Source organism: Dendrobates tinctorius, unplaced genomic scaffold, assembly GCF_039654945.1.
Source record: "Dendrobates tinctorius isolate UK_male_01 unplaced genomic scaffold, ASM3965494v1 ptg000035l, whole genome shotgun sequence".
NCBI lineage: Eukaryota > Metazoa > Chordata > Amphibia > Anura > Dendrobatidae > Dendrobates > Dendrobates tinctorius.
The window spans coordinates 10,531,691-10,558,790 of record NW_027361703.1 but is presented as its reverse complement, the minus strand read 5'-3'; the positions used below and the strand labels follow the sequence as shown (position 1 = coordinate 10,558,790).

Genomic DNA, 27,100 nt, shown 5'->3' with positions numbered 1-27,100 from the left:
CGAACAGATTTGTAAGGCCGCTACCTGGGCCTCACCTTCAACCTTCTTTAAGCACTATAGATTAAATCTATCCTCCTCTGCTGACTTAACCTTTGGTAGAAGGGTGCTGCAAGCGGTGGTCCCTCCCTAAGGTGTTTTGAAGTCTCCAAAAATCTCTCAGGTGGTGCTGTCATGGGTGAAGGGAAAACCACCATGGTTACTTACCGGTAGCCGGTTTTTCCGGAACCCATGACAGCACCCGTACATTCCCCCCCTTTTTCACTGTATGGGTGTGCACATTTAGTAGGGTGTTTTGAGTGTTGTGGTGTTGGATTAAACATGTAACTAACCGGGAAGTCCTCTCAATGCTCTGTAACCCAACTGACGCGGGGGAGAGGTGCCGCCCCTTATGTCTCAGTAGGTTCCTGTCCTGGCGGGGCGGATCCCTCAGGTGGTGCTGTCATGGGTTCCGGAAAAACCGGCTACCGGTAAGTAACCATGGTGGTTTTCCACATGTCTACTTCATATCAGCTCAATTTTGGAAACAATTTTTTTTTGTTAGGAAGTTATAAGGGTTTAAAGTTAACCAGTGATTAATCATTTTTACAACACCATTTTTTGGGGCTACCACCTCACATTTGAAGTCACTTTGAGGGGTCTATATGAAAGAAAATATCTGAAAGTGATACTATTCTAAAAACTGCACTCGTCAAGGTGCTCAAAACCACATTCAAGAAGTTTATTAACCCTTCAGGTGCTTCACAGGAAATTTTTGAATGTTTTTAAAAAAATTAACATTTAACTTTTTTTCACAAAAAAGTTATTTCAGATCCAATTTTTTCATTTTCCTAAGGGTAACAGGAGAAATTGGACCCTAAAAGTTATTGTACAATTTGTCTGGAGTACGCTGACACCCCATATGTGTGTGTAAACCACTGTTTTGGCGCATGGCAGAGCGCTGATGAGAAAGAGCGCCGTTTGACTTTTTCAAAGCAGAATTCTCTGGAATTGAGATCAGACGCCATGTCGCGTTTGGAGAGCCCCTGATGTGCCTGAACAGTGGAAACCCCCCAATTCTAACTCAAACCCTAACCTCAACACACCCCTAACCCTAATCCCAACTATAACCCTAGCCCTAACCCTAATGGGAAAATGGAAATAAATATATTTTTTATTATGTTATTATTTTTCCCTAACTAAGGGGGTGATGAAGGGGGGTTTTATTTACTATTTATAGTGGGTTTTTATGTTTGGCAACTATCACGCTAAAAGACGCTTTTTATTGCAAAAAATAGTTTTTGCATTATCACATTTTCAGAGCTATAATTTTTCCATACTTTGGCCCACAGAGTCAAGTGAGATCTTTTTTGCGGGACAAGTTGATGTTTTTATTTGTACCATTTTCAGGCACATGGCATTTTTTGATCGCTTTTTATTACGATTTATAAGAGGCAGAATGAGCAAAAACCAGCATTTCAATTTCTTTTGGGGGGGCGTTTATACCGTTCCATGTGTGATAAAATTGATAAAGCGGTTTTATTCTTTGGGTGAGTACGATTACAGCGATACTTCATTTATATATTTTTTTATGTTTTGGTGCTTTTATACAATAAAAAGAATTACCGTATTTTTCACTTTATAAGGCGCTCCGGATTATAAAACGCACCACAAATTTTGAGTAGAAAAATAAGAAAAAAATATTTTTTAATAAAATGGTGCCTCTTATAATCCTTGCATCTTATTGCTTACCGGGGTTGGTGGCTGCGGTGTAGTGGGGTCCCAGGCTCGCTGCTGGAGGAGGCAGGCGTGGAGTGATGCTGCAGGCCATATTCAGGGATGAGGGGGGCTCTGATGTGTGCCGTTGCTGCGGGGGTCTTATGCTGCTGCAAGGTTTCTCCGGGTGTCCGGCGGTTGCTGGCCGGTGCTGCGGGTGTCTCCGGTGCCAGTGTTGCTGCGCTGTGTGCCCAGCGCTGCACGGGGCTCTGCCGACATTGTGTGACAGGCCAGAGCCCCAGTATTTCCTCGGTTCTCTGTGTGAGTGTGGTGGTGCCTGTAAAAAATGGCCGCCGGTGCTTGCGCAGCTGGCATCTCGGGACCCAGCTCTCGAGAGATGAGTGTTGTGAGTTCATTTTCCCCTTCACCATTGAGGTCTGATGAACTCCCTCTTCTGGTGAAGGAAGGTAGTGAGGCTGATTACAAAGCACCTGAGCAGAATGATGATGACTGGGTGACTGGGATTGCTGACTGGATATAAGGCAGCCTACGCCCTTCTGCCTTGCGGGTGATTACTCTGAGGGATTCTTGGAGACCAGTCTGCTTCCTGCTCCTCAAAAGCTAAGTTTTCTGCTCTACTTTTTGCATTTGTGTTTTGGTTTTGTTTTGCCTTGTTTTTCTGGATTTCTGCCTTTCCCTGCTGGGTTAGCTGAATTCCTATTTGCTCTGTCTTCAGATAATACCTGAGTACTGATATAGTCTTTTTGAAGCCTAGCGTCTTCAGGGCTTTTTTCCCTATCAGTCTGTTGGCTCTTGTTTTTGAGAGGGTTTTGGCGGATTGCAGACAGCAGCTTTTCTATTCTGTCCTATTTAGTTAGCTTGGGCCCCATCATTTGCTCAGCCTATCTTTCTATCTGTGTGAGTGTTTTTTCATCTTGCTTCACCGTTATTATATGTTGGGGGCTGCCTATTGCTTTGGGGTCTGCTCTGGGGCAGTTTAGATTTCCCTTTCTGTCTTTAGGCTATGTAGTTCTCCGACTGTGATCGAGGGGTCTAGGGCACCGTAGGAACCCCCCACGGCTACTGCTAGTTGTTGTTGTTAGGTTCAGGGGTCTGCAATCCGATAGCTGCCAACCTCTCTGGTTTTCTGGACTTAGCTAGCATTTCTGTTTTTGCCTCCTACGGTGACTCATTCATAACAGAATCACCCGCCATACCGCAGATCCTAGGGTACTCAATAGCAGGAAAGAATTGTAAAAAAAAAAAAAAAAAAAAAAAAAAGGTGTGTATATTTTTTTTCCTCTATATCTCTGAGGCCGTAGGGGGAATTTTTTTTTCTCTCAATGGAGATAAAGCAATTGTCTGATCGTGTGGAGCAGCTCGCTGCGGAAGTGCGGGGAATTTCCGCCTACCTTGCTCATTCACATGCTGCTGTGTTTTTTGGAGATCGGTCTAAATTTTTGAATTTCAAAAATAATTGTAAATTATTTTTTGCCTTGAAGCCTAACTCGTCAGGGAGCTCCGCGCAGCAGGTTAAAATTGTCATCTCTTTGCTGCGTGGCGATCCCCAGGATTGGGCGTTTTCTTTGAAACCAGATGATCCTATTCTGACTAATGTGAACGCATTTTTTCAAGCCTTGGGGTTGTTGTATGACGAACCTAATGCTATTGATCAGGCTGAAAAGACCCTGTTGGCATTGAGCCAGGGTCGAGATTCTGCAGAATTGTACTGTCAAAAATTCCGAAAGTGGGCGGTCCTTACTACCTGGAATGATAATGCCTTGGCAGCTCTCTTTCGGAAGGGTTTGTCAGAAGCCGTAAAAGATACTATGGTGGGATTTTCTGTTCCCTCTGGTCTTGACGATTTTATGTCATTAGCCATTCAGGTTGATCGGCGTTTACGTGAACGCAGGACTGCACGAGAGGTGTTGCCACCTGTTGAACAAGTGTCTGAACCTATGCAATGTGATAGAGTTTTGTCCAGGGAGCAACGTCAGGAGTTCTGAAAGTTCTCTCCATCTGAACGTAACTATGATGTGGGGAATCGGGAACTGTTAGCCATGAAATGGGCATTTGAGGAGTGGAGACATTGGTTGGAGGGAGCTAAACACCAAGTCGTGGTCCTCACTGACCACAAGAATTTGATTTACCTGGAGTCGGCCAAACGCTTGAACCCTAGACAGGCTGGTGGGCCTTGTTTTTTACACGTTTTGATTTTGTGGTCTCTTTTCTTCCTGGCACTAAGAATGTCAAGGCAGACACCCTCTCTAGGAGCTTCTTTGCTGACTCTCCTGTGGTGACCAAGCCTGCTACCATCTTAGGCGAAGGGGTAGTTCTTTCTGCCATCTCGCCTGATTTGAGACGTGCTCTGGAAGAGTTCCAGGAGGACAAACCTGAGCGTTGTCCCAGTGGAAAGTTGTATGTTCCTGACCAGTGGAAGAAGAGAGTGATGTCTGAAGTTCATTGCTCTGCATTAGCTGGTCATCCAGGTATTTTTGGTACTAGAGATCTGGTGAGTCGGTCTTTTTGGTGGCCCGCCTTGTCTCGTAATGTCAGGAATTTTGTGCAGTCCTGTGGGACTTGCTCCCGGTCTAAACCTTGTTCTCGCTCTAGTGGGTTATTGATGCCTTTGCCGGTCCCCAGGAGGCCATGGACCCATATTTCAATGGATTTCATCTCTGATATGCCTGTCTCTCAGAGAATGACTGTTATTTGGGTGATTTGTGATAGGTTCTCTAAGATGGTTCATCTTGTACCACTCCCTAAGTTGCCATCTTCCTCTGAGTTGGTGCCCCTGTTTTTGCAACAGGTGGTTCGCTTGCACGGGATTCCTGAGAACATTGTATCTGACAGAGGAGTTCAATTTGTGTCTAGATTTTGGAGGACTTTCTGTTCCAAGCTGGGAATTCAGTTGTCCTTCTCTGCTTTTCACCCTCAGACCAATGGGCAGACGGAGAGAACAAACCAGACCTTGGAGTCGTATTTGAGATGTTTTATTTCCGCCGATCCGGATGATTGGGTTTCATTTTTGCCCTTGGCCGAATTTGCTTTAAATAATAGAGCTAGTTCTGCCACTTTGATGTCACCTTTTTTTTTTAACTTTGGGTTTCATCCTCGATTTTCTTCAGGGCAGGTGGAGCCTTCTGCCTGCCCAGGTGTTGACACTGTGGTGGAGAGAATGCACCAGATCTGGGACCAAGTGGTGGATAAGTTATCTCTCTCCCAGGAAAAGGCCCAGCGGTTTTCCAACCGACATAGGACCATTGGTCCCCAGTTTAAGGTTGGTGATATGGTTTGGTTATCATCAAAAAATATCGCTATGAAGGTGGCTTCTCCTAAGTTTAAGCCTAGATTTATTGGACCTTACAAGATTTTGGAGATTATTAATCCGGTCTCTTTTCGTTTGGCTCTTCCTGTCACATTTAAAATCCATAATGTGTTTCATAACTCCTTGTTGAAGAGGTTTGTTGAACCTGTTGTTCCTGGGGTGGCACCTCCGGACCCTGTATTAGTTGAAGGTAACATGGAATATGATGTAGAGAAGATACTGGATTCCCGTCTGGCTAGACGGAGACTCCAGTATTTGGTTAAGTGGAAGGGTTATGGTCAGGAGGATAATTCCTGGGTCTCTGCCTCTGATATTCATGCCAAAAGATTGGTGCGTGCCTTTCATTGGGCTCACCCTGATCGCCCTGGTGGCGTGGATGAGGGTTCGGTGACCCCTCCTCAAGGGGGAGGTACTGTTGTGAGTTCATTTTCCCCTTCACCATTGAGGTCTGATGAACTCCCTCTTCTGGTGAAGGAAGGTAGTGAGGCTGATTACAAAGCACCTGAGCAGAATGATGATGACTGGGTGACTGGGATTGCTGACTGGATATAAGGCAGCCGACGCCCTTCTGCCTTGCGGGTGATTACTCTGAGGGATTCTTGGAGACCAGTCTGCTTCCTGCTCCTCAAAAGCTAAGTTTTCTGCTCTACTTTTTGCATTTGTGTTTTGGTTTTGTTTTGCCTTGTTTTTCTGGATTTCTGCCTTTCCCTGCTGGGTTAGCTGAATTCCTTTTTGCGCTGTCTTCAGATAATACCTGAGTACTGATATAGTCTTTTTGAAGCCTAGCGTCTTCAGGGCTTTTTTCCCTATCAGTCTGTTGGCTCTTGTTTTTGAGAGGGTTTTGGCGGATTGCAGACAGCAGCTTTTCTATTCTGTCCTATTTAGTTAGCTTGGGCCCCATCATTTGCTCAGCCTATCTTTCTATCTGTGTGAGTGTTTTTTCATCTTGCTTCACCGTCATTATGTGTTGGGGGCTGCCTATTGCTTTGGGGTCTGCTCTGGGGCAGTTTAGATTTCCCTTTCTGTCTTTAGGCTATGTAGTTCTCCGACTGTGATCGAGGGGTCTAGGGCACCGTAGGAACCCCCCACGGCTACTGCTAGTTGTTGTTGTTAGGTTCAGGGGTCTGCAATCCGATAGCTGCCAACTTCTCTGGTTTTCTGGACTTAGCTAGTATTTCTGTTTTTGCCTCCTACGGTGACTCATTCATAACAGATGAGATCTCAGCACTGAATTCTCATCTCTTGAGAGCTGGGTCCCGAGATCGCATCTGCGCACGCGCCGGCGGCCATTTTTTTTACCGGCACCACCACACATACACAGGGAACCGAGGAAATGCTGGTGCTCTGGCCTGTCGCACAATGTCGGCAGAGCCCCGGGCAGCGCCAGGCACACAATGCAGCACCGCTGGGCACCGGAGACACCCGCAGCATCGGCCAGCAACTGCCGGACACCTGGACGCCCCCTGATCATGGCCTATGGTAAGGCATGTCCGCTTTGTGAGACGCACCCCCATTTTCCCCCCAAATTTGGAGGAAAAAAGTGCATCTTACAAAGCGAAAAATGCGGTATATAAAAAATTATTTTTACATCGCTTTATTCTGCGAGCTATAACTTTTATTTTTTCGCTGATGATGCTGTATGGTGGCTCGTTTTTTGTGGGACAAGATGACGTTTTCAGCTGTAGCATGTTTATTTATGTCTGTCTTTTTGATCATGTGTTATTGCTCTTTTTGTTGGGCGGTTTGATGATAAAGCATTGTTTTTTGCCTTTTTTTGTTTTTAAGGGGTTCACTTAAGTAGTTAACTAGTGGGACAGTTTTATAGAGCGGGGCGTTACATCATTGGCGATAATAAATAAGTGTACTTTTATTATTTTTTTTTAATTTACATAAAGAAATGAAAAATTTATTGGGGAATATTTTTTTCTTTATTTAGGATTTTTTATTTTTTTTTAACTTTTTTGCATTGTCCCAGGGTGGGAAATCACTGTGTAAAGTCAGATCGCTTATCTGCCACTTTGCACTGCACTGTATCAGATCAGCGATCTGACAGGCAGTGTAGGAGGCTTCTCAGCCCCTGCTCTCAGCAGGGACTGAGAAGCCACCTCCCTGCAGAACCTGGAAGGACCCTGCGGCCATCTTGGGTCTGAGGGCCTGCAGGGAGGAGGCCCTTGGAAAAACGCAATCTCAGGGAAGCACACAGGGAGCCCCCTCCCTGCGTGATGCTTCCCTATGCACCAGAACACTGCGATCATGTTTGATCATCGCAGTGTGCCGGGGGTTAATGTGCCGGGAGCGGTCCGTGACCGCTCCTGCACATAGTGCCGGGTGTCAGCTGTGATAATCAGCTGACACTCAGCCGCGCTCCCCCCGTGAACGTGGCTGATCGCGTATGACGTACTATACCGTCCATGGGCATTAACGCCCAGGGCACATGGAAGGTATAGTATGTCAAATGTCGGGAAGGGATTAAAAAATCAACAGTCTAAAACAAGGTGTACAGGGCAAGCAAAATAAAGAAATAAGGACCAGTTAGATACCTATGTGGTGATATTGAATGATGGATAAATATCTTCCTATATTTCTCAGCATTGAGGACATAAAATAATCTGCACCATTAGAAATGCCATTAACTTAGAACTAGCAGCCACAAATAGTACCCAGGTACACCCATTTACTGTTCTGAGAAGGCTGTCCATAAATGGTCTTCATGGAAGAATTGTGGCCAAAAACCATACCTTCGACATGGAAACAGTTCCAAACACTGGGAAATTGGGTGCAGAAAAATGACAGCAGGTGCTTTGGACTGATCAGTAAAAATGTGAAATAGTTGGGTATAACAGAAAGCAGTTTGATACCAAACGGCTGAAGAGCGGTTTAACCCCTCTCTGCCATCTGACGTACTACACCCTCCATGTGACCTGGGCCTGTCTAACCATGGACGGTATAGTACGTCATGTCTTTAATGCGACACTGCGACTAAAGTTGCGGGGATTGCATTAAAGTTCCGGCGCCATCTTACCTGTGAGAAGATGGTGTCGACATCCTGGGGGGTGTCCCCGCCCACCACTCATCAGAGCGCGTGCCTGCTGTTTTACACTTTCCTTTTCACAGACATTTTTTTCTCCCTGGTTGTGCTTTTTTTCTTTTGGCTTTTTCTCTTCAGACAAAATCCCCCCACGCACATACAAACAGTTAAAAATAAAGTACTTGACACAAGCATCATATTCATAAATAAAATGTCTCGCCTGTCACGTTCATCTCAACAGCGCTATTCAGTGAAGGAGGCATATGCATTCCTTGCCTCTGAAAATGATAGTAAGTGAGAGGATCCCACATTTCTTTATTTCTCAGATTCTTCATCCTCATCCTCTTCCTCCTTGGGTCCTGCAGAAACGCCACGCAGATGTCCCAGGACAGAAGATGAGGCAGCACCCACCATTCCAGAAGGTGAACCAGCGCACTCCATTGCAGACCCTGTATGGACCTCGCCCCCCGAAAATTATGAGCCACTTTTTCAAAGTCTTTTTCTCTGAGGATTTTGTTAACCTCATGGTGGGCCAAAATAATTTATATGCTCCTCAATTTTTGGCACAAAACCCTGGTTCATCATTTTCTAACTGGTCTCCTGTAGACGCAGTTGAAATTATGCAGTTTTAAGGCCTCGTCCTTCACATGGGGATCCTGAAGAAGCCAGAACTTCAGCACAGATTAGATTTTAGAAAAAACTTTTTGACAGTTAGGGTGATCAATGAGTGGAACAGGCTGCCACTATAGGTGGTGAGTCCTCCTTCCATGGAAGTCTTCAAACTGAGGCTGGACAGACATCTGTCTGGGATGATTTAGTGAATCCTGCTTTGAGCAGGGGGTTGGACCAGATGACCCAGGAGGTCCCTTCCAACTCAACCATTCTATGAATATTGGAGTGTTGATGTTTTATACAACACTCCAGTGTTCCGAATGGTCATGGCCCAGACAGGTTTTGAGGCCATCCACAAATTCCTGCATTATACCGATAATGCACAGTGTCCCCCATGAGATGACCCCAACTTTGAATGCCTGTTCAAAGTTCGGCCGGTCACTGAACACTTCAACATAAAGTTTGCTGAAATGTACGTGCCCCAAAGGGACATCTGCGTGGATGAATCCTTAGTCCATTTTATGGGAAGGCTCAAATTCCATCAGTACCTGCCCAGCAAGAGGGTCAGGTACAGAATTATACTCTATAAGCTTTGTGAGAGTACCTCAGGGTGCACCCACAGGTTTAGAGTTATCTAAGGGAGGGATACCAGGATTGAACCCCCTGAATGTCCTCCTGTCCTGGGAGTGAGTGGGAAAATTGTGTTGGATTTGGTGCACCCACTGCTGGATAAAGGTTATCACCTCTACACCGATAACTTTTATACCAGCAGTCCACTCTTCAAATCCCTCTCTGTGCGAGGTACCGCAGCCAGCGGTACTGTCTGCAGAAGTCAGAGAGGCCTCCCCAAAACGCTACTTGGGCAGATGCTCAGAAAAGGAGAGAGCAGAGCCCAATGTAGTGACCACCTGCTGGTGGTCAAGTACAAGGACAAGAGGGATGTCCTTCTCTTGACCGCCATACACGGTGGTGGCAGCACCTTCAGCACTGTATGAGGTACCTCTACACAAGTCTGCAAACCGGATTGTGTACTGGGTGCAACAAAAACATGGGAGGGCGATGAACTCCTCCAACCGTACAATGCTCTAGAGAAAGGCCAAAGTGTAGTACAAAAAGCTAGCCGTGCACATTGTACAAATAGCAATGCTCAACTCTTTCCTGCTGTCACAATGTGCAGGCCATACTGATATGCCGTGCCTTCAGTTCCAGGAGATTGTGCTTAAAGCCCTGATATTTGGCACTCAGGAAGGAGCGGGCCCCAGTGCTTCCAGAACTGAAGGTGCTTGTATCGTACCATGTCAGTATTTCCCAGGGGTGGTCCCGCCAACTGGAAAAAAAGGTAAGACGCAAAAATGTGTCGAGTGTGTTACAAAAGGGGAATATGCAAGTACACAATTTATCAATGCGACACCTGTCCCGAAAACCTGGCCTCTGTATGAAAACTTGCTTCAAACTGTACCACACCTCCATGTATTACTAATTTACTTAAATTTACATAACAGGAAATAGTAGATTAGTTCCAAAAACGGGGCACATCTAGATAAGTTACTTGGGGGTCTATTTTCCAAAAAGGGGGCACTTGTTGGGCATTGCCACTGTTTAGGCACATCTAGATAAGTTCCTTGGTGGTCTAGTTTCTAATTAGGGGGCAATTGTTGGGCATTGCCACTGTTTAGGCACATCTAGATATGTTCCTTGGGGGTCTAGTTTCCAAAATGATGTCGCTTGTTTTTTGTTTTTTTTTTGCTGTTTAGGCCCATCAGGTGCTCTTCAAAAGCAACATGACGTCCGCAGACCATTCCATCAAAGTCTGCCTTCCGATCCCTGACGTGTCCCCAAACAGTATTTTTTTCCTACATATGGGGTATCAGCATACTCAGGACAAATTGTACAACAGCTTTTGGGGTCAAATTTTTCCTGTTACCCTTGGGAAAATTAAGTATTGGGGATTAAAAGATCATTTTTGTGGGAAAAATATAGGACTTTTTATTTTCACAGCCGGGCATTTTAAGCTTTAGTGAATCACTTGGGGGTTCAAAGTTTTTACCACACATCTCAATAAGTTTTTTGGGGCGTTTGGTTTCCAAAATGTGGTCACTTGTGGGGCATTTCCACTGTTTAGGCACATCAGGGGCTCTTCAAACGTGACATGATGCCCGCAGACCATTCCATCAAAGTCTGCATTCCAAAACGTCACTACTTCCGTGCCCCGACGTGTGCCCAAACTGTAGTATTCTCTCATATATGGGGTACCAGTGTACTCAGGACAAATTGGACATTATAAACTTTAGTGAAACACTTGGAGGTTCAAAGTTCTCACCACACATTTAGATAAGTTCCTTATGGGGTCTAGTTCTACTGTTTAGGCACATCAGGGGCTCTGTAAACAGAACATAACGCCCGCAGACCATTCCATCAAAGTCTGCATTCCTAAACATCACTACTTTCCTTCCGAACCCCGACCTGTGCCCAAACAGCAGTTTTAGCCCACATAAGGGGTACCATCGTACTCAGGACAAATTGGACAACAATGTTAGGGGTCCAATATCTCCTGTTACCCTTGGGAAAATAAAAAATTGGGAGCTAAAAAATCATTTTTGTGGAAAAAAAAGTGTTTTTTCCACTCCCGGACAATATAAACTTTAGTGAAACACTTGAGGGGGGGGGTCAAAGTGCTCACCACACATCTAGATAAGTTCCTTACGGGGGTCTAGTTTCCAATATAGGGTCACTTGTGGGGGGTTTCCACTATTTAGGCACATCAGGGGCTCTCCAAGCGCTACATGGCATCCGATCTCAATTCCAGCCAATTTTGATTTGCAAAAAGTCAAAAGGCGCTCCTTCCTTTCCGAGCTCTACCGTACGCCCAAACAGTGGTTCCTCCCCACATATGGGGTATCAGCGTACGCAGGACAAATTGGATAACAACTTTTGGGGTCCAATTTCTCCTGTTACCCTTGAGAAAATAAATTGCGGACTAGAAGGTCATTTTTGTGGATAAAATATGAATTTTTACTTTCACATCCAGGCGCTATAAAATTTAGTGAAACACTTGGGGGTCCCAAGTGCTCACCAGACATCTAGATAAGTTCCTTGGGGGTCTAGTTTCAAAAATGGGTCACTTGTGGCGGGTTTCCACTGTATAGGCACATCAGGGGCTCTCCAAACACAACATGGCGTCCGATCTCTCCAGCCAATTTTGGTTTGAAAAAGTCAAACGGCGCTCCTTCCCTTACGAGTTCTGCCGTGCGCCCAAACAGTGGTTTTCCCCCACATATGGCGTATTGGCGTACTCGGAAGAAATAGTACAACTTTATCTGTCCATTTTCTCCTTTTAACCTTGTGAAAATAAAAAGAAAATGTTGCTAAAAGATCATTTTTGTGACTAAAAAGTTAAATGTTATTTTTTTCCTTCCACGTTGCTTCTGCTCCTGTGAAACACCTGAAGGGTTAATAAACTTCTTGAATGTGGTTTTGAGCAGCTTGAGGGGTGCAGTTTTTAGAATGGTGTCACATTTGGGTATTTTCTGCCATATAGACCCCTCAAAGTGACTTCAAATGTGAGGTGGTCCTTAAAAAAATGGTTTTGTAAAAAACATTTAACCTACTGATTTCTCAATTATTTTTACTTTTATTGGTATCTATTTTTATTTTTGAAATTTACCAGTAGCTGCTGCATTTTCCACCCTAGGCTTATACTAGAGTCAATAAGTTTTCCTAGTTTTTTTGTGGCAAAATTAGGTGGCTTATGCTCGGGTCGGTTTATACGCGAGTATATATACGGTAATTGGAAAGTTTGGACATGTCTGTGCTTTCTCTTTTGTAGAACATGTTCTGTGTGAACATGCATATAGACTATATTATATGCAAGTTCTAACCATGAAAAACATGGATAGAACACGTATGAGAATAACAGACTGTATGTAAATCTAAAGCGACATGACACTGTAAAACACATTTGAAATGAATAATCATTACTCTTCTTTGCTTTGTAGCTCCTCCTGAATGGGTAGAACATATCAATGATACAGAGAGGGATATAGGCAGTGATTTGCATTGGCCTTGTATTGCTAAAGGAAAACCCATTCCTACAATTCGATGGTTAAAAAATGGAGAATCAGTAAGTTATACATAATCCTTAATATAAATAAATACATTGATGTTTTCCATGAATCTGCAAATTTGCTAGATATTGTGTTTGCTTTTAGTATGGCAAAGGCGAACTGAGAATCCGAGGACTAACTGTGCTGCATGCTGGAATGTATCAATGTATAGCAGAAAACCCCTATGGACTTATTCAAGCAAATGCTGAACTAAAGATCCTGGGTTAGTGGTGCTTTTTTTTCCCTGAAAACCATTTTCCTTTAATTCTGTTTTTGAGCTGTATTTACACGTTAAAAAAAAAAAAACAGAAAAAAATCTGTATAATTTCTTCCATAGTAAACTGCTCACAGAATTTTGTAAGCTGCCATGTTTCTGAATGGAAAATAGAACAAAACCGTCACAAACTTAGTATAGCAATGTATTATTTATTTAACAACTTTTTGCAGTGCATAAGTATCATTGCAAATACACATGTGCTACACCAACTAATAGGTTATTTCCATCTTCATAGATGGATATTGGTGGATAGTTCTTGTAACATCAAGCATACTTGCCACTTATTGCTTCTTAAGATTGGCAGCCATTCTTGAGATACTAGCTTTTTCTTTTTACAGCTTGTTGCCTAGGAGATAGTCCTCTGCTGCTATTGAGCTTGTAAGCATAAAGCCGGCATCACACTAGAGAGAAATATGAACGAGTGAGACGCGCTAAAACCACGCATTGCACACGGACCAATGATTCTCTATGGGGCAGCTCCCAACAGGCGTATATTTCTCGGGCGTATTTTACGGGCCAAGACAATCGCAGCATGCTGCGATTGTCAGCATACTACGGATGAAATACGCCAATGCAAGTCTATGGGTGCGCAAAAAATACGCATTACACATGCTCCACATGTGTGGCTTGCGAGAAATACGCAAAACTTCTCCAGGTGACAGGAAATGGGCCAATCCATTATCAGGAAGCTTAGACATGCTAATTAGCTCAAAAAGCCCTCCAGACATCCCAGAAGTACGCCTCCACGGAGTCCAGCAGCATGTCTACCCACATCATTGTGGAGATGTTAATCGTTTTGGTCCAGGAAAGGCCCGAAATTTGGGACCAAACGGATACACATTATTCCGACCGGACCAGAAAAGAGGTGGCATGGAGGCGAATCTGTGGGCAGATGTTTACAGATTTTGGGGAACGTCCACGTGAGGAGCAGCAACAAATGAGTAAGTTAGCGCCTTTTTTTGCCAATCATCTTAAATGCCAGAACTAAGCTTTTTTCAAAGTAGACCCTAAAATCCTATACTGTGTATGTAGTTATGATTGTTTGTAAGTGAAAATCTTTTTATTAAAGCACACCCTACTAGGCCACATGACTATGTGAAATGTTTAGAAAGTTGTTTGTCACATTTCCCAAAGGTAAATTTACAATTTTCGTTCACATTGCCATTGAGGATGTGACAAAACGCTGGCACAGCATCCATGACCAGTACCGGCGGGAAATACAACAGAGGGCAAGGAGTGGGGCAGCAGCACCGACCAAGCGCAAATACATTTATTTTGACCGCCTGGCTTTTTTGGCTCCTATTATGGATCTCAGACCGTAAGTACAGACATCACACCACATTACACATATGCTGTTTAGGGTCCGAGCTCCAACCTTTTTTTTTTTCTTTTGCTTACATTTCCTAACAGAACTCAGTCCAACCTCACAGAGAGAGAGACGGGGTTGGATTCTGAGGCCATTATAGACCCAGTCGGGGGAGGTGAAGAGGTGGCTGGCCCATGTTCCAAGCCTTCCAGTTGCAACCCCCAAGCTCCACCAGCACCAGGACCGGCATCTGTTTCTTTAACTGGTCCAGAACCAGCTGCTGCACCAGCATCCTTGGTGAAGCCGCAAACAGCAGCAGCCCTACTGTCCATCTTGAGGGCTACCCCCAGCCTGCAGCCATATTCCGCCGTGGGAGACGTAGGAGAGAGAACACAGCCTCTGATACCCAGAGGCATGTGGACACAGGTGTCCTCATTTACCTGTCTAGGGCTGCCCTGGATGAGGGTGAAGAGGCTTATTCCCGAAGCCTGGCCCGGTACCTCAGTCCCCTATCCCGTGAGGTGAGGCTACGTGTCCGAGGATCCATTCAGATACTAATTGATGCATGCACACACCCCAATACCCCATATGAGGTCTTTGAATTTCTTGAGAGGTAGCAGCTCTCACCCCATAACCATCTCCGCCTTACCCCACACCCAGATGTGCATTCTCAATTAGGATCTGAAGTTCCTCCTGCACGTGCAACTACACCTCAACACATTCTCCCCCAAAACCAACCTTGGCTACAACAGGCCCAAATTGCGGCCTATAACCAACCTGCCCAATATGGCCACTTGTACAGACCCAGTGTTGGAGGCTGGCCCCAACCTGGATTTGCTCGACATGGTCATATTGGGGGGTATGATGGAAGGGCCTACATATCAGCCACAGGAGTATAATCTCCATTATCCATATGGACACTTTGGCGCACAGCAACATGACCCTGCCCACATATTGCCACAGGACCAAGATTATCCACCCCATCATAGACTGTAAGCTTGTGAGCAGGGCCCTCATTCCTCTTGATATTTTTTATAATCTATGTGATTATTGTCATGCTGTAATGTGTATTGTCTGTAAAAATCCCCACTGAAATGTAAAGTGCTGCGGAATATGTCGGTGCTATAGAAATAAAATGTATTATTATTATTATTATTAACAGGGTGATGATGGTCAAGCTGGGAATCCCACCGACCAACAAAGAGATGAAGCCGTCCCGGCCTCACCTCCACCAACATACCAGCAATTATAAAAAAAAATGTTATGTATTTTTTTGCGTTAGCAAATGATTGTTTTGTTTTATATATTTGGTTGTTCAAATAATGTATAATACATAAATGCCCACATTTTAAGGGCAATATATGCCATATGAAAAAAATATGGTAACCATTATCACAAGTTACCTTTGCATTTATAAAAGCGTTTAAATTGCAACGTTTGGACTCTTGTTTCCTTATTTTAACCAATGGAATAATTTACACATCTTTAAGCCAAATTAACAGAACACACAAACCATATTAAAGGGAAACCAAAATAATTTATACACACATAAGAACATCACAACATAGATACAGCCTGATCTTGCCAGGTAGTAGCACCCTGAGGTGAAAGAAAATACTGGGTGAACACATCACGGACTTTGAGTCTTGAGAAAGGACACCGTAAAGGGAACACATGTGGCCTAGGCCCATCCACATTGTCCACCACACCTTCAGCCACATCAGATGAGGAGCAATCATGCAGTCTAGTGAAGTTATGGAGGACCACACAAGCTTTGATGACCTCATTGACGTTGGCTTCACTCAGCGGAATGGCAGACTGGAGGACCCACCATTTGGCACAAAGAATGCCGAAGGCGCCCTTCACCAGTCGTCGGGCACGTGATAGGTGCAAGTTAAATATCCAGCGCCGGAGGTCAAGGTTTCTGCGTGGGTATGGCCTCATTACATGCCTGGTCAATTGAAAGGCTTCATCCCCCACTAGGACATAAGGCACCGCTTCTTGATTTGAGCCTGGAAGCTGACGTGGTGGTGGTAGGTCCAACTGGTAAATGCGCAGCCGCCGACCCATAATGGAAGAATTGAAGACTCTAGAGTCTCCAGTTCTTCCATAAGCCCCAATGTCTACAATTATTAACCTGCAGTTACTGTCAACCAGAGCCAACAAAACTACAGAAAAATATTGTAGAAAAATAAAAAATACAGAAAAATAATTATAGAATTGGGACCCTGAGTTCGGCGGCTTACGCACATGGATGTGCTTCCCATCCAGGGCTCCAATACAATTGGGAAATTGGCAGTGTGCCTCAGATCCCCTGGCAAACCACAACCAGCCTCCCATCTTGGGCTCAGGCATGACCACTTAATGAAATCTGGTCCAGATTTGCGAACATGTATCCTCGACTATGCCAGGTATGATCAATCTCCCAATCAAAAACTCCAGATGGAGTGCGGCATAAGAAAGCCCAGTTGTGAGGAACCTACAATTAAACAAATTGATAAAAAATATACATTGCAACATGCAATAGGATGCACACATTACATATAGATCAACAGAACAGTGTGTAACTAAGAAGCTAGGCTTACACTACATACTACACTACATATACACAAGTAACACGGCTATGTAATGTGTACTAAAACATCATAGTATTCTTACTTAGACAATATATTTTGTATATATTGAGAAGGTAACTCAGCAAAAAAGGGGTCACTGAGTAAGATAATTATTTAGAAAATGAATCATCTACATACATTCTGTAGCTGAGGAATACATACCATAACGTAAGGAGAAGGCGCTCCTCAGCAGAGGTACATTTGCGCATCCGGGTGTCCTGGAAGGTGATCCCTGTCTCCAACAAAACATCAAAGGTGGAAATGCTCATCTGACAATAGAGGAAAAACTTGTCGGGATTTGTCCAAAGAGATGCATAAAGCCTGTGAAAATGGCCTTTTATTGAGGCGTTGTCTCAAACGCGGATGCACCCACATTCGTCTCCTCCTCGGATCCACAATCAATGGGTATGGCTGGCCAAAGCGCCGGGACAAAACCCAGTTGTACAGAACACGGTCAGTTGGGGTGAACTGAAGTGTGTCTGACATGTTTGCAAACAACCACCAAAACACCAACACAAGCACAGCACCAAAATGGGCAGATTGGAGGCTGGAACCTGTTGTAGAGGCAATAAATAGGGTTGCTGATGATGATATAAATTATGTGCAGGCCTCAAAACCATTAAATGTGCATTTTGCAAGGTTGCGAGAAAAATATGCCATACGGATCAAATACGGATTACTTACGGATGCTTACATGCGCAAAATACGCGACCACACTTTGACAACGGATGACATACGGATCACTATTCAGAGACCATTTCTGCGTATTACGACCGTACAATACGGTCCGTATTTTTAAACGTTAAGTGTCACTCCAGCCTTACGCTAAAGCTGGCTATGACAATGTTATCCATCAATTCCATCTAGCTTTAAAACAATGCTTACAAGCTCAGTAGAAAAGAGCTTGTAAGCACTCCTCACGTCCTGTCTAGCAGCGATGGTGGGCCTCCAAGGCAAAAAGCCATAACAAAAAGACAAATGTTATTATTTTAAGATTGGCTGAAAATTGTATTAAGTAGTAAACTTCAACATTTCTTGTATTTACAAGCACCATCCAACAATACCTATTTATGGCTGAAAGGTTTTTGAGAAGACTGGAATAATGCTTTAAATTTACCTGTATAAGAATTAATTGAAATATTCATTTTATATAGATACATTGTAAAGGTACATTTAAAAGGGATCTATCTCTCCATTTTAGCCCTATCAGCTGCCGGAACCGCCATCAGGGGCTTATCTACAGCATTCTGTAATGCTGTAGATAAGCCTCCGATGTAACTTGAAAAATAAGAAAAACAAGTTATGTTATACTAACCACGGCGTTCGGTCCGGTCCGATGGGTGTCGCCGTCCGGTTCGGCGCATCCCATCTTCATGCTATGATGTCCTCCTCCTTGCTTCTCTCTTGGCTCCTGCGCAGGCTTACTTTATCTGCCCTGTTGAGGGCAGAGTAAAGTACTGGAGTGCGCAGGCGCTGGACCTCTCTGACCTTTCCCGGCGCCTGCGCACTGCAGTATTTTACTCTGCCCTCAACAGGGCAGATAAAGTACGCCTGCGCAGGGGCCGAGGGAGAAGCAAGAAGGAGGACATCATCGTATGAAGATGGGAGGAGCCGGACCGCGACACCCACCGCACCCGCCCCCGGGTGAGTATAATCTAATAATCTAATGTGTTTTTCTTATCTTTCAGGTTTCATCGGGGCTTATCTACAGCATTACAGAATGCTGTAGATAAGCCCCTGATAGCGGTGCCAGCAGATGATAGGGCTAAAATGGGGAGACATTCCCTTTAAGGAATATATTATATACAAGGACACTAACAAGATATTTCTGAGGGGAGAAGGATTTAGAAGGCAAGGCACAATATGGCAGGGCTTCTATATGAGGGCAGAAGGTTACGGGGGCTTTATGGAGGATCATGCACAAGGTGACAAGAGCTCTGTAGTGGAAGAAGATGCTATATGTCGGGGACTCCATGTGGAGAAATAGGACACAGCGTTATAGACAAGGACTCTGAAGTTGGAAGGTAGATACAAGATATCAGTAATCTCAAGATAATCAAGATATCATAATCAGTAATCCAATCAGTAGGTTGGACACAATGACCCTTGAGGTCCCTTCCAACTCTAACATTCTATGATTTGGTATGATATTTTTTTGCTTCCAGCTTTAGCACCAACTTTTGAACTGAATCCTATGAGGAAACAGGTATTGGCTGCCAAAGGAGGTCGTGTTATCATTGAATGTAAGCCAAAGGCAGCACCAAAACCCAAGTTCTCATGGAGTAAAGGAACAGAACTGCTTATGAATGATAGTCGGTGCGTACAAATAAAGTCTTAATTTTTTTATAGCTCTATTATCATATAATAATTATTATGCACTATGTAGGGAATTTAATATAATAAGTTTTTAATATCCCAGGTCAAATGGTGCTAGAGAGCAATGTGCTATCTTTGTAGTAAATTTTGGGTACTGTATCTTTGGCCATACTTGTGCCAGAAACTGAAAACTGTGATGGCTAAGGCAAATAAAGATTTTCACAATTATTTGTACTAATTCCAAGTGTAAATGTTGAAAAATTTGTAGGCCCAAAGAAGGGCTGGTAAATTTCACCTACTTTTCAAACCAAAATGTGTAAATTATGGTGCAGATATGCATTGCTGCCACTAGGAATTTCAGAGTCCCATACTGGCAAAATTTTCAGGGCCCCCTTGAGAGTTCACCCAGGCTCCACCCCAGCCCCGCCTCCGCCTCTCAAATCGTCCACCGTACCACCAGCCTCTCTAGGAAAAACTCCACTTCTGTACCACATCCTCACCTATCACACATTTACAGTTCCCATCACCACATACATAGCCAGCAGCTTTTGTTTTGGCCAAAAGATTTTTTAATCTGCCACCATGATAATGTAGACTCTTTTGACCAGGCCCTACTCTACTGTAACTTATTAAACATTTGTTAAAATATCCAATACAATTTAGTTATATTTTTATTTATTTTTAATTTTTAAAATGACCAATAATATCACATACAGGAGACAAATACCCCCACACCATGACCAGACCACATATTACCACCACATAGTGACTGCATAATACCACATAGAAGGAACAAAAACTGTCACACCATGACCAGATCACATATTACCACAACATAATGACCAAATAATATAATATTTATCATTAATAAAAAAAACCCACAATACTAATATCACCATAAGTGCCATTATACACAGGAGATCTGTACTTCATATAAAGTGTCCGTGTACAGGTAATACAGTGATCACTGGTGACATTCTACAAAGGACCTCTGTATATAGTATACATTGTATAGTGTCAGTATACAGATAACACACTGACTCACCAGTGACATCTCTAGTTGAAGTCCTTCATCTTCGCTTTTCATCTTCATCCAGCGCACACAGCCATCACTTCTTCCTGCCAGAACTCATCTCTCCAGAAAATAACACCGTTATCTAGAGCAGATTCCCCAATTTTTCCCCAACCTCTATACTACGTCAGATGAAGAAAAAAGCCCTGCACAGTAACAGAACCTCTCCCACACTGAAAACAATACCCCAAAAATGATATCCTTTAAATAGCCCAACAGGAATAATATCCCACATTCCGAACCCCATTTGTCCTCCCACTCTGGACCCCATGTGTCCTCCCATTCTGATTCATGTCTCTTCATACTTCCCCATGTCTCTCCATATTGCCCCCATAATCACCCATAATAGTATAATGTATCCCATAGTCATATATAGCAGTATAATGCATCCCAATAGTGGTATAATGCACCCCATAGAGGTATAATGAAGTCCCATAGTAGTATAATGCAGCCTCATAGTTATATAATGCACCCCCATATTGGTATAATGCAGTCCCATAGTGGTTTAACACCCCCCCATTGCAGTATAACGCACCCTCCATTGCAGTATAATGCACCCCCATAGCAGTATAATGCACCTCCATAGCAGTATAATGCACCCTATAGTAGTATAATGCATCCCCATAGCAGTAAAAAGCACCCCATAGTAGTATATTGCAGTCCCATAGCAGTATAATGCTTCTCCATAGTAGTATAATGCACCCTTATAGTAGTATAATGCACCTCCATAACAGTATAATGCACAATATAGTAGTATAATGCACCCCCATAGTATAATGCACCCCCATAGCAGAATAATGCACCCCCATAGCAGTATAATGCGGCCTCATAGCAGTATAATGCACACTATAGTACTGTAATGCACCCCCATAGTATAATGCACCCCATAGCAGTATAATGCACCCCATAGTATAATGCAGCCCCATACTAGTATAATGCACCCCTTTCCTCCCCCCATAGTAGTATAATGCCCCCCATACCGGTATAATATGCCCCATTGTTGTGAGTTCATTTTCCCCTTTGTCACTGAGGTCTGGTGAACTCCCTATTCTGGTAAAGTAATGAGCCTGATTATCAGGCACCTGAGTCTAATGATGATGACTGGCTGAGTGGAGTCACGGACTGGATATAAGGCTGCCGACGCCCTTCTGCCCTGCGGGTGATTTCTCTGTGGACTTCTAGGAAACCAGTCTGATTCCTGCTCCTCTAAAACTAAGTTTTCTGCTTTGTCTTTTAGCATTTGTGTTTTGTTTTTGTTTGCCTTGCTTTTCTGGATTCTGCCATTCCCTGCTGGGGTGAGCTGATTCTCCTTTTGCCGGTTGCTCTGTCTTCAGAATATTCCTGAGTACTGACATAGTCTTTTTGAAGCCTAGCGTCTTCAGGGCCTTTTTCACTGTCAGTCTGTTGGCTCTTATTTTCATAGGGTTTTTCACGGATTGCAGACAGCAGCCTTCCTGTCCTTTCCTATCTAGTTAGCTTGGGCCCCGTCTTTGCTCAGTCTATCTTTCTGTCTGTGTTGTGTTCTTTCTTCTTGCTTCACTGTCATTATATGTGGGGGGCTGCCTTTTGCTTTGGGGTCCGCTCTGGGGCAGTTTAGATTTCCCTTTCTGTCTTTAGGCTATTTAATTCTCCGGCTGTGATCGAGGGGTCTAGGGCATCGTAGGAACCCCCCACGGCTACTGCTAGTTGTGTTGATAGGTTCAGGGGTCTGCAATCCGATAGCTGCCATCCTCTCTGGTTTTCTGGACTTAGCTAACATTTCTGTTTTTGCCTCCTACGGTGACTCAATCATAACACCCCATACTGCGGCTTTTCAAAAAAAATAAAGTTTCTCCTCAAGTGGCCGAGCTCCAGCAGTGTCCTCCTCTCAACGACGTGCACGCTGAAGTCAGCTGCTGACCTGTGATTGTTGATCGGCAGTTAACTGTTGCCGTGCGGGAGGAATCTCCTGCATGGCAACAGATTTTAACTGATTGTGTGTCAGAGGATGCGCCATCAGTTACTGAAGTGGCAGGATCCTGCTTATGGGGCTCAGTGAGCAGAGCAGAAGGCCCGCTGCGGGCCCCCTCTGCTCATTAGGCCCCAAACGCCAGTAAGGTCAGTAATGCCCTGATGGCGACCCTGCAGATATGGCCTGACCCATAATTTGTCATTTGTCTACACCATAAAAGTTGAACATAATGTCTTTGCTATATCCCCTCCATTATCGTTGACTTTTAGAAATAATCCAATCTTTTGAAACTTGCTGCAAATTGCTGGTATCCCTATTGCCCTGAAAAATTCTCTGAGGTCTGATAGGACTTTCAGTTTCTTTAATGCAAACATAGCCTTAGTTATGTAAAGGTGACCTCCCAGTAAAACAAAATGGTAACCTGGTAGTATCCAACAACCCATTTAATAACACAGTGCACTGCCACACTTTTTATTTAAAAAAAAAAATAGTACAAAAATTATCTGTCCTAGCCATTTGTGATCAGGCAGATCGTTCTTTTCAGAACACTTGAATCAAGCTGACAGTGTCGCTATTTGAGGTAACATCATCCTGCTGTGACTGAGACAAGTGATGCGTCATTTATTCAATAAAACAATAAATTATACTGACTTGGATTCAGCATACAGTAAACAATGATACACAAATTACCAAAGGCAAATACAGATCCCTATTAAAAATCTTAAAATATAATTTGTATTGGATACAAAAAAGGAAAAGGGACACACTACTTAATAATAGCACGATTCAAAAAAAGAGAAAAAAAGGTATTTTTCCACATGCAAAAAACTATTTTATTGTATTAATCATCATATTAAAAATACACAAACCGATGTGCATAAATGTCTAAAAGTGCCATTAGTGCATGATCATGAATCCAAAACAATAAGCGACACCAACAAGGAGCATGTAGTGCTATTGATACCATATAATAAATGGGAGTAGCGGTAAAGCAGCTATATATAGTATCTCCAGACAGCTAGCTTTCATAATGGTTACAATACCACACAGTAGCGGTTAATAGTAATAGAATAGTGTATAATACAAGCTACCCAAAGTGAACAAACATCTTAGATAATCATAATTATTAGCTTACCACAGCTCCAGTGATGGTGCCACTGTCCCCAACGCGCGTTTCGGTGACGTGCCTTCGTCTCCCGCATTGCTGCGTGTGACAGGCGGGAGACCAGCGACCAGCTGGTAACTAACGTACACATCGGGTATCTAAGGGACGTGCCTCATTTAGAAACCCGATGTGTATCTTGGTTACCAGCGCGCTGATTTAGGAAGCTGGTAACTAAGGTACACATCGGGTTTCTAAGAGACGCACGTCCCTTAGAAACCCGATGTGTACCTTAGTTACCAGCTCCCTGCATCAGCGTGCTGGTAACTAAAGTACACAGCGACGCCACGCACTCGGCGTCGCTGGTGCTGAACGCTGGTGAGGCTGTCTGTTTGACAGCTCACCAGCGATCATGTAGCGACTTACCAGCGATCCTGACGCGTTGATATCATTGTCAGAATCGCTGGTGAGTCGCTATATGTGACGGGGCCCTAATTCCTGACTGCCCCTGGCGATAGACCCTGGATAGTGTGGCACGGGGTGTGCACCAGTCAGCCCCCCCCTACAACTCAAGACAAAGCAGGAAGGTAAGTAAGGGAATACACTTAGCTTGAGTCTGCACAAGAGAGTTTACTTGCCAGCAATCCTCCAAGAGGCTCCAAGAAGAAACTAGTCGATTTCTAGCACTTATAACAGACAGAGGTAAATAGAACTATTTCTCTATCTACTGGCTAGCAAGATACAAAGATATTTTTTTTTTCTGTATCTCAATGTGGGATACTAGAATATACCACATCTTTATGAAACTAAAGCCACTTCTGGAGAACAATGCATAGTTGGACAGTGACATTTGTTTCTTCTCCAAATGCAAAAAGGAGAATCTAATTCCCAAAAGACTCTGGATTACAAATCCAAATCTACATACCTACAATACTCATTATTCACAAAACCATTGTCACATTACTTCTGAGAGACTAAGGAACCACCTCTTACGTGTCTTCTACAGCATCAAGAGTAAAGTCCAAAGGCAATTTGAAATTCGAAGAAAAACACTTACATGAAACATAGAGCAAAAATTAAAACATTACTACAACTAACTACCAACCCTTCTGAACCATAACAAGGATTGCTCCTCAATTCAAGACTGTATGCAAACTGTTACAAAACAAAGCCAAAACCTGACAACTTGGACAACTGCTCCATTCCATACACAAAAGCATCTAAGTGTATCATCAGTCTCTCAAGTTATATACTCAACAAAGTGAAGCTGGCTGTGCTTTCTAGCGGACTCTTATTTTGTCCTACTAAGTCCCTAGATAAAACTGAACTATACAGTGATATGGAAAATGACTTCAGGAGACTGCACGTGAGGAAATATTTCAATGAAACAAAAGATTCTTAAACCCCTGGTAAAGGATATACCCAGTTACATTCATTACACAACTGACCTATTAAATAAACTAGCAGCAATAGGTTGTCTGCTAGAAGGAACCAGCCTGGCTATCGTGGATGTGGAATCTTTGTTCTCTAATATCCCACAACAGTATGGATTTAAATGCATGCAACGTCTTCATGCAATGTTCAGGAATTGATGCTGATTCTGTGGTGAAACTTACAAAATTCATCCTCACCCACAATTACTTTGAATTTGATAACAACAAATATCTACAGGAGAATTGGTACAGCAATGGGAAGTAAAATAGCTCCACAGTACACAAATATTTTCTTGGCCAAGTTTGAAAGTGACTTTTTGTCCTCATGTCCCTTCAGGCCTCTGGCCTACTACAGATACATTGACAATATTTTAATCATCCGGTCGGAGTCTGAGCAACAGCTAACGTCGTTCCATAAACACTTTAATCAATTTCATCCTACCATCAACCTAACACTTAAAGACGATATCTGGGACTTTAGAAAAGAAGGTATGTAGTTGCTAACAGAGGCAAATTCCTGTCTGTTGTACTGAAATTAACTTTTTGGACTCCATCATTAAGCTACGGGACAATGAAATAGAGATGTCCCTGTACCAGAATCCAATTGACTGTCCAACATGCCTTAAATGGGACAGTTTGCATTGAAAACACATAAAAAACTCTGTCTACAGTCAAGCTATCAGATACAATCGGATATGTTTAGACCCTATGGATAGAGACAAACACCTTGTTGGCCTCAGAAAGACCTTTTGTGAATCAGGTCTACCATCCAAGAACAATTGAAAACTAGATTGCAAGAGCCAACAGAATATCAAGGAATCACCTGCTACATTACAAAACTAAACAATAAAGCAGCCTCTAGTAGTTACCTACAATCCGAAGCTGCACGGATACTACAACCTTTACTGTTATGATTGAGTCACCGTAGGAGGCAAAAACAGAAATGCTAGCTAAGTCCAGAAAACCAGAGAGGTTGGCAGCTATCGGATTGCAGACCCCTGAACCTATCAACACAACTAGCAGTAGCCGTGGGGGGTTCCTACGATGCCCTAGACCCCTCGATCACAGCCGGAGAATTAAATAGCCTAAAGACAGAAAGGGAAATCTAAACTGCCCCAGAGCAGACCCCAAAGCAAAAGGCAGCCCCCCACATATAATGACTGTGAAGCAAGAAGAAAGAACACAACACAGACAGAAAGATAGACTGAGCAAAGACGGGGCCCAAGCTAACTAGATAGGAAAGGACAGGAAGGCTGCTGTCTGCAATCCGTGAAAAACCCTATGAAAATAAGAGCCAACAGACTGACAGTGAAAAAGGCCCTGAAGACGCTAGGCTTCAAAAAGACTATGTCAGTACTCAGGAATATTCTGAAGACAGAGCAACCGGCAAAAGGAGAATCAGCTCACCCCAGCAGGGAATGGCAGAATCCAGAAAAGCAAGGCAAACAAAAACAAAACACAAATGCTAAAAGGCAAAGCAGAAAACTTAGCTTTAGAGGAGCAGGAATCAGACTTGTTTCCTAGAAGTCCACAGAGAAATCACCCGCAGGGCAGAAGGGTGTCGGCAGCCTTATATCCAGTCCGTGACTCCACTCAGCCAGTCATCATCATTAGGCTCAGGTGCCTGATAATCAGGCTCATTACCTTCCATTACCAGAATAGGGAGTTCACCAGACTTCAGTGACGAAGGGGAAAATGAACTCACAACACTTTACTACAAAAAGATGCCTGATTACAATCCATATTTCCAGACCGCCCACTTCTGTTTTTTAGGCAGCCCCCAAATCTAAGAAGCGTCATTGTCAGAAGTTTCCCATCCTCTCCAACAAATTCAGAAACCTTTCCCTGCGACCCGAAAAAATGTAAAGCCTGACCACCATAATGACCACTGAAAAGATAAAGATCCTCAACTCACATTAAGACTACGCGATCCCAGGTACTTTCAGCTGCATCACATCTAATGTAGTGTACTTAATTATATGGACCAAATGTCCCACTGGAGGACTGTATGTGAGGAGACAGGGCAAAAATGTGGAACAACAATGAATTTTCTTTGCCACACAATAAAAAAAAAAAGAATAGATGTACAGTGCAGACCAAAAGTTTGGACACACCTCATTCAAAGAGTTTCCTTTATTTTCATGGCTATGAAAATTGTAGGTTCACTCTGAAGGCATCAGAACTGTGAATTGCCACATGTGGAATTATATAATTAACAAAAAAGTGTGAAACAACTGAAAATATGTCTTATATTCTAGGTTCTTC

General features: G+C 43.5%; 1 protein-coding gene across 2 annotated transcripts in view; it reads left to right on the top strand.

Moving 5' to 3' along the window:
* The window catches only part of CNTN1 (contactin 1), a 323,390-nt gene that overhangs the window by 202,567 nt on the left and 93,723 nt on the right, over positions 1–27,100 (top strand). For both annotated transcript variants that reach the window (XM_073573262.1, XM_073573261.1), the window contains 3 exons: positions 12,656–12,780; positions 12,869–12,986; positions 19,127–19,277. In XM_073573262.1, coding sequence (XP_073429363.1) covers positions 12,656–12,780; positions 12,869–12,986; positions 19,127–19,277 — 394 coding nt within the window. The remainder of the gene's footprint in view (positions 1–12,655; positions 12,781–12,868; positions 12,987–19,126; positions 19,278–27,100) is intronic.